The 9,098-nt window shown below is 38.7% G+C and overlaps 1 protein-coding gene and 1 pseudogene across 1 annotated transcript; both read right to left on the minus strand.

The window, feature by feature from the left end:
• Nucleotides 1–574: 574 nt before the first annotated feature.
• LOC137269860 (uncharacterized) lies at nucleotides 575–4,633 on the minus strand (annotated as a pseudogene).
• A 166-nt stretch (nucleotides 4,634–4,799) lies between these two features.
• LOC137269861 (uncharacterized) lies at nucleotides 4,800–6,122 on the minus strand. Its single transcript, XM_067803701.1, has one exon. It carries the CDS (start codon nucleotides 6,120–6,122, stop codon nucleotides 4,800–4,802), a length of 1,323 nt encoding a protein of 440 aa, XP_067659802.1.
• Nucleotides 6,123–9,098: the final 2,976 nt, after the last annotated feature.

Here is a 9,098-nt window from a genome sequence, read left to right on the forward strand (position 1 = left end):
ATGAGAACTAGTAAATTTTACAAAATAAGAACTGAAGGCCTCTTTGTGCGATCTGATGGCAAATTGATCTAACATGGTGAAAAAACCCTCAAACTACCTCCTCCATGTAGAACACAGACAATTTATAAATAAATCCTTCCACATTCTCAATTGAGAGAATGGAACAAAAGTAACAGAAAGAAAACAAAAACGAAAAAAACCATCCCAAAAACAAAACAACAAAAAACAAAAAAACAAACAAAACCAAATAAAGTGAAATTATGCAAGAAGTAAGAAAGTATTACATTAAATAATACAAAAACAGAAAATTGTACACACACTGACCTTGAGAATTTATTTTCTGATGCTTTAGTACCACGGCCAGATCATCAAACATCACTCACTTCGGAAGGTGTACATACTTATTCCAGAAATACTTGATTAATACCCTAAATTATGCATATAAAACAGCCCAAAAATATACATTGGTATTACATGAATGCTTCCTGAAAGGACTTTCATTTACAATGTGTTATAGAGTGCCGTCACAGCATTCTACTAGGCTTTGCATTCAAGTGATATTGATGAATTAACATCACAATGTGTCGTCATTGGGTGCCGTTACAGTGCTTGCTGCAGTCTTTTTCTTTTCTCGTTCCTTTCTGCCACCATCTCTGTCTGCAGCATTGCGGAACCACAGCTTTATAAAGCTTTCGATTTCAATGTTTGATGCCTTTTGGGTCACCGGACTTTTCCTTGTAGCCTCTGAAATTCCACAAAACGCGCTTTATTAGACAACAATAAAACTCATAGTGACATTATATTAAATGTTGCTGTTGTGTCCATTAACAATAAGAGTAAATGTTGTTTTCTTGGTAAATAGTCGTGTCAGTGAGCAAATGAAAACTGGTACAGCACTTTCATTGCAAAGCAACAGCTGACATCATTCTCTCGTGAATTTTTGGTCTGTTGAAGGAGTAACTTCCCCTCGGCATATTACGAGCGCTTTTTCACTTTCTTTACATCTTGAACTAAATTCTCTTGCACTTTTAAAAAATGATAATTTCATTCGAGAGATAAATTACTTTCCCTTTTCACGTTTATGTTTTCATTAAATTTAAACGCACTAACCCAAGTTTTAAAAAAAGCCCTGCGAACTTATTAAGTTATTATGAATGCAGTGTGAACCCTTTGTTTCTGCTTCACATACCGACTATTGCATCCTTCATTTTCATCCCCTTAAAAGCTGCCTTGGTTCCACTGCCTATCCAGTTGACACTTCTTGCCAGAGGGGTGGTAAAAGCTGCTTCCAGGATGTTATACACGGTGTGCTTTAAACTTGATCCCCCAATTACTCCTAATTGCATCACCTGCATAGAAAGGAAGTGAGGTAATGTCATTCTCTATGCGTTTACTGTTTCAACAGAATATATACATATGGAAATTAATTAAGCAACACCAAATTCAAAGACACATAAAAACTTAACAAAGTTTAACGAAGTAATTTTGATGATTGATTATTCAATTTTGATGTATTGACATACAGCATGAGCTTTTCATGGGTTGATATGACGCGCGTGAAGCTTGCACAGCGCACGTGCATTGCTTTAACCTCAACTTTCGAAAAATGCACTTTTTCCCTGGGGTGTTTACAAGCGCAGGTTGTCGATTGCATTCGGTTTTTCATTCATTTCAATGTCATGGCACGTAGGAAATTATCAGAGGCCACTCGTTGGCAAATAATCGGCATGAGGAATGCTGGTATGTCTCTAAGACAAATCGGGACTCAAATCGGACGACATCATTCCATAATTTCAAAACTTTTGAAAAAATACCGGGCCACTAATGAAGTTAAAGACCTGCCTAGACCAGGAAGACCCAGGAAGACCACAGTCCGGGAGGACAGAGCTTTACTGAGACTTGTACGGCGCAGGTCCTTCGACTCGAGCTCTCGGTTGAGACAGGAGTGGCTTCCAGGGAGACCCATCTCGAACAGGACTGTTCGGAATCGTCTGAAAGCTGCAGGATACCGGGCAAGGAGGCCAATCAAGCGACCCAGACTGTCTCCAGCCCATAAGGCAGCCCGACTGGCCTGGTGTAATGACCGTTTGCACTGGAACATTGCCTCTTGGAGGAAGGTCCATTTCTCAGATGAGAGCCGGTTCTTGCACATGGTGGACGGTCGTACTCGGGTCTGGAGGCAGAGGAACACAGCAATGGCTCCACGGAACATCCAGGAGACTGTGGCCTTTGGGGGAGGTTCCGTTATGGTATGGGGGTGCATTTCCATGAACTGCAAGTTGGATATCATTACCATCCGTGGCAACCTTAACGGTGTTCGTTACCAACAGGAGGTTCTTGACAGGGCTGTGGTACCTCATTTTGAGAACCATCCTCTGGCAACGAGACCCATATTTATGGACGACAATGCTAGACCTCACAGGGCGCATGCTGTAAATGATTTTTTGCGGCAAAATGCAATTGACAGAATTCCATGGCCTGCCATGAGCCCTGACCTCAACCCCATTGAACATTTGTGGGACTTTATTGGCCGTCGTGTGAGGCAGAGAGACCCACCAGTCCATAATCTCAACGAATTGACGGCTGCCCTGCATGAGGAGTGGAACAGGATCCCCCAGAATCAGATCCGGAGACTCATCCAAGGAATGAGGAGGCGTCTGGAATCGGTGGTGCGTGCGCAGGGAGGACACACTAGATATTGATGAAAGTCGGTGTGCAGACTCTCAGATGACTGTTCTTTCTTTCCATGTGACATTTGTGTTAATACACCTGACAACAACGTCTGTGGATGAATAGTAAATTGTGTCCATTTTTTCATGAATTTAAGACAGTTTTAAGAATTTGGATTTCGTTGCAATAAAGCAAAGTCTTGATACTTTTTCCCTTTAAGTTGTTTGTCAGAGATCGTCTGTTGAATAAAAAAGTGTCAAACTATATCAACCCGGCATATTTTGATTGTCAGAACACTTCAAAGTTGCTCCAATAGAAAAAATTGGGGTGTTGCTTGATTAATTTCCAGGTGTATAGATCACGTAAGGACAATAGACATGAAATAACTTACCACACTTCTGAATGCTATGGCATCATCCAATGCCGTGTTGGCGTCATGAAGCTCTTTCAGTGACTTCAAGGGAAGGTCCAGCTTTCTTTGCTCGGCACTTGGTTGGGTTGACTGGGCTGTAACGACCCTTAGGAGTTGGTGCAATAGCTGGTTATTTGTCTTTGTTGTAGCTGTGTTTTCCTCCACAGCCCTAATAAGTTGTAATACTTCAGCTGCAATTAAAACAGATGATTGTAAAACATCCATGTCATGTAACATTTAATGCATTCTTGAAAATTCAAATCTGGAAATATTCAAAATCACTCTCACAGTGTTATAATTGTTATACTGTAACACTGGAAACAAACAAACCTGTAGAAGCACCATGAGTAGAAGCACGATGGGGCAACTGGAGCGGTGATGGTGGTCTGAAGTCTGGTTGATGTCTGATACCAGTTGCTGAGTATAACCTTCTAGGTGAACGTCGTACAGCCTCCGTCTGAGTCGTAAGGGGTGTGAGTGGGGAAGACTGCAAGGATTCCCCTGCTGCAGGTGATGCAGGCTGTCTGTTTGAAAACAGATGCGGCAATGGTGGGGGTGTTGGTGACCTGATAGGTGTACTATTTCCAACAGACAGAGACCCAGTCCTCTCACATTTTGCTGGTGGATCCCTCTCTTCCTCATCTTCGCTTGAAGTCGAAAGGTATCTTCTATTTGGCCTAAAGCAAGAGCATTAAAACTCGATAACTGCTTGTGTTTATAAAGATTTATAGAAGATAGAAAGTAACCTAGTGTTTGGAACAGTCAGATACATGCATTTAGCAATTAAGAGTCACTCTTAATTTAAGAGCTTGAGTTATTTTCTTAGTCAGTAAGAATATACGAAGAAACCATTTCCTAAAGACTGAAATAGCTTCTCAGTCAAGAAGATTTCTCTTCAACCATTAATTTCAATTATTTGCATACAGAAGTTATATGTGTATGATAATTAATTGTTTAATGTTTAAATCCAAGAACCTCTTCTTTCTTATGCCATCGATCCCATCATCTACATCTGTATATAGATCTGACGTTTCCTCTGCAAGAGGTAGCTTCTTTCTTGCTTTATCATAGGATGCTGCAAATAAACACAAAGTATTCATGATACTCATAACTCAAAGTGAATGATGTAATTATAAACAAAAATGGATACTCTTAATGTAATTAACATGGGGTAACCCTTTAGCTCAGTTAGTACACCACTGGAATCAGAGTCCAAACGACACTGGTTCGATTCACAGCTTGAGCTCCTCTTTCCACTTTTCACTCAGGGCCTGTAACGCACAACTCTTCAAATGTGCATCATGTATATAGACAAAATGTGTCACAAAACCTAAAAGAACACATGATAAAGTATTACTCGCTTACCGTTCTTATAGAGAATTCTGATGTCATAAAGCTCCCATGACTCTTCATTTGGTTGCTGGCAAGTCTTTACGGCCCTGTTCAGCATGTTAATATTCTTAGTTGTGGGCCAGTAGCATTGCTTGCGAGCCATGACTCAGGGATCAGGCCAATGTCACCTGTGCTTGAAAACTCCACGACAAGATACATTCTTCCTGTGACATAACAAATTTTATTGCTAAACATAATTAATACGTGTTCAAGACCTTAAATATGTTAGGTTAAAAACATGCAGCATACTTCAAATTGTATTTAATCTTATAATAGTGTAATGGTATGACATATATCTATGACTTTCCAAAACGTCACGACATTACTAGTTTTCACGGTGCAACAGTGGTAGCGCAATGTATTCATTGTCTTTGGGTAATAAGACATATTTATTCTTAACATTTCTTAACAAAGTAATTTCTAAATGTCTACTCAGTTGAGAAACTTTGTATACACCAATGTTTGAGGAAGAAAGGGGATATGTAAAAAAGTCTTTTTTATCAATGAATTTTTCATATATAACGGTCTTTTCATTATCTGACTGAAGAATTAAGTTGCGGATAATGCAAACCTCATCATTTATATTTACACAATTGTCACCTCTTGACCTTGAGATAAATATATCGGGTGTTTGAATTTCCTTATACTGTGTAACGGCATCCATTCCACGAAGTAAGGGACCATCTGTATGTTTACATCTTAGATTTTCGTTTTCTGTCCTGGTAGTTTTTCTTCTCTGCGGGTGACCAACAGACTGCTTTTCAGAAAATCTTCTAATCACTTGCTGAAGTGGCTGATTTGGTGTACGGAGCATTTTTTTAATCTCCCCTAAATAACTTTCAAATGCAAATGCCGAAAAGTTATCTAATGGTCCAAAGTTTTTCACATCATCAGACAAGTGCACCAGGGCGTGGACATTATATACTAGCATATCACGCCCATACAAATCGGCAAAATTGTGAACAAATAAACAAAGCAGTTCCTGAGCATAATCGCAAAAATACCGAGATAATTTGGGGCTTATCAAGCAAGTGATGCCTGTAAAAAATAACAGGAAGTTTCTATAAAGTACAGGAGACAGTACACTACTTAAAGCTACAGGGCCTGTATATAGCAGAAACAATCTATACTCTGTTGCTTTCCATCGGTCAATATCACGGAGTGATCTCCCTTTTCTGTGGAATTCTCGTGGGATATAGCTGCTGTAAGATGTTATTATCTCTGATAGTAAATTCACAGCAGTTGAGCCAATCCGACATTTAATGCCAACAGGACCTTTCATCCACAACATAAGTAGTTTCTTTGTAACCCCTAAACACACAAGATGCATGTAGTCTAATGGAAATCGTGACACCATTCCAACTGACAACTGTGTAAATGGAGATTTTCCAACACCAGGGAGATGATGTTCATCATCAGTCATCTCATCAAACTGAACATCTGTTCTCAGGGGAGCATCTGTCTCTGGAAATATTATTTTACCGAACCATTCCCCATTCTGTGTACATCTGTCACATCCTCCATATCCGCTGTGTCCTTTAACTCTTTTAACAAAGGCCCTGGCGGGTGTATCACAAATAACACATGCCAGAATAACTCTTATAGTGGCACCATGATAAATCATCCCTTCTGTCTGCAATGTCTTCATTTCACTTACAAAATCTTGTAGATATTGATCTAAATTTTGTGGCTTTGAGTCACCATAAAATAGACCGATGATAAAGGGTTCTCGTGCCTTGGACCCTTCAATTCTACCCAGTATTGGCCAAAACTGCATTGAAGTGCTTTTAAATACGGGTAGGCCATCTATATTCACTTGTATGGCAATGGATTCTCGCATATCAACATCTTCAATATCACCGATTCGTTGCAAAATTCCATTTGCAATTCCAAAATGGTAGTATTTTCCACCAACAATGTTTTTTATATCATAACTTACAGAGGTACATAATAATGTCCTTGGATCTTTCGGTAGTGACGTATAATCTTTCCGGAGTATTTCCAATAGAGCAGAAAGGGCGGCATGTGGAACTTGATATTTCACTGCCCATTCTGACAGTTTAACACGCATTATGTCATCATCTGTCTCTTTGCTATCATTTGAACTGATATCACTTTGTATGTCAAGTAGTATATCAGGTTCATCTGTATCCTCTACCGGTAGAGGGAACATGTTGGTATCCTTTTCATCTTCACCAAATGAATTATGGATTTGACTAGTTGACTGAACTGCTGATCTTGAGTCATCATCAGATATACGTGAACCTTCGTCAGTAGTCAGATCCTCAGATCTGTTTTTCTTGTTGTGAATATGTTCATGTGGAGTCGCATAAGAATCACAACTGTTTGCTGCAATAGCTTCTAAATGTTTAGTAACTCTTTCTCTGATTTTACGACGCCTTGTCCAGTTAGAATCGTTCATGGTCGCTTTATATAACCAGTCTATTATGTGTTTATTAATACTATTGATGTATCATTAATTTCCCGAACTTATTTCATACTACGGTTGATAAATGTTTCTACTTATAAATACTCCTATGAGATGAATGATGAATTCAGGATCAAAAGCATGCAATTTTTTTTCCCTAGTACAATTTCGGTATACCGGCCATAATTAGCATCTGTACATCATTTAAAAGGTTTGTTAGAAATCCAGCTGATGCTTATTATAAAGCTAACATTTATTTAATGCTTATAATTACTGGTATGAATTTATATTTATTCTGTACTAATAATTCATAAAGATTAAACAGAACTTGAAGTATGCAAACTGATACAAGAATGTCAAATAACATTCAGAAGAAATGTTGTTCAAACTAGATCTGTCTGTATGAGAGAGACGGTTGAGAAAATGGCACTGAAATATAAAATTACTGAAACAATGTTTTCAAAAGTTAGAAGGTCAATTTCTTGCAGATTTAAAGACTGTGATAAGTAAGAATGGAAGAATAGTTACCTCGTAAGTATGACACTGTTGTTGGTAGACTTTTTCAGTAGTATTACAGACAGGACTTAAATTCTGAGACAAAGAAATGCACAACGTGGAGGGAGCACTGAGCGGTCAGAATGGCTGTAGGTGGCAAGCATGGCCAGTTATATTTAGATACACATGGATACAAGGGATATCGCATTTCAATCTCTGCTAGCTAGCTGGGCAAACTGTAGGACACTGGCAGCCAGGCACTGGCACAGTGCTGGACCTGTACTGTATATCCCCTGCCGGCACTGACGGTAGCGGCCAGCATGAAACCGGCAACGGGCCATTACCGTCATGCTGCCTGGGAGTATCCTGATGCATATGAAAAAAAGTAAGGATTGATTACTTGTATACCACAAGAAAATAAATGTGAAAGGTATTTGAAAAACTGGCGACCCATCTCCTTTTTAAATACAACCTATGAGTTAGCAGCGGCTTCAATTACTGATAGGTTAAAACCACGTGTACCATTAATCATTCACGAAGATCAGAAAGGATTTGGGAAAGGTAGATATATAGGTGATGTAACCTATTATATAATTTATGTTGCACAGTAGTTGTATCAGATACCAGTATACTGTTACTGATTTTGAAAAGGATGTTTTACACATTTTCAACGTTGGGCCAAGCATTCAATATTGGATAAAACTCTTTTCTGCAGACCTTGACTGTAGTTTTTTAGTAAATGGGTTTGCAACCACCCTTTTTCATTGTCCCAGTAGGTTGTCATCAGGGAGGCCCAATATCGCCATATACATTTCTTCTTTGTGCTGACATCTTAGCAATAATGGTTTGAAATAATAGTAGGTAAGGAATTCAAATAGGCCACTTAAAATCTACACTTACTTTAGATGGATGTGGAAAAAAGTCTGCTACAGTGAACACCTTATCGTGTTTTGCTAGATATTTAGGTTAAAAGTTAATGCTTGAAAAAACTAAATTGATATGGATAGGGTAAAAAGATAAGGTCTAGATATAAAGTATGTGAAGACTGGAATTTTGACTGGACATAGACACAATTTGAACTACATGGGATTGAGTTTCATGTGGAATTAGATAATATGGTTAGCCTAAATTACACATATAAATTTGTTTAGGTAGAAAAAGAAATGGTTGGTAAAGGGTTAGTGAGTGAATGAGTGACTTTAGTTTTAGGCCACACACCAATATCTAAGGTACATGCCAGTGGTCTGTAAATAAACGAGTCTGGACCAGACAATCCAGTGATCAGTAGCATAAGCATCAATCTGCGCAATTGGGAACAGATGAAGTGTCAACCAAGTCAGTGATCCCTTTAGTCACCCCTTATGCCAAGTATATTGCAAGCATGGGTTGCTGAAAGCCTATTCTACCCTGGACCTTCACGGGTAATAGGGAAAGAGAACATCAACACCAATTGGCGGAAATGTAGTATTAATATGTTTGCTTCTACCTAAAAAAATCTTTGCTTCTACCTAAAAATCTTTGCTTCTACTTATGATTAATCATCTTTTCAGCAGTATACCTACTCCACCAAAGCATATAACAGAAAATTTTCAGAAAAAAATGTTTTCAGTTTATATCGAAGTTTAAACCAGAGAAGGGAGATAATATCACTACAGCCAGAATATGGTGGCATTAGTGCACCTGTTGTGGAAAATTGCACCT

This window comes from Haliotis asinina, unplaced genomic scaffold (assembly GCF_037392515.1).
Source record: "Haliotis asinina isolate JCU_RB_2024 unplaced genomic scaffold, JCU_Hal_asi_v2 scaffold_17, whole genome shotgun sequence".
Taxonomy (NCBI): Eukaryota; Metazoa; Mollusca; class Gastropoda; order Lepetellida; family Haliotidae; genus Haliotis; species Haliotis asinina.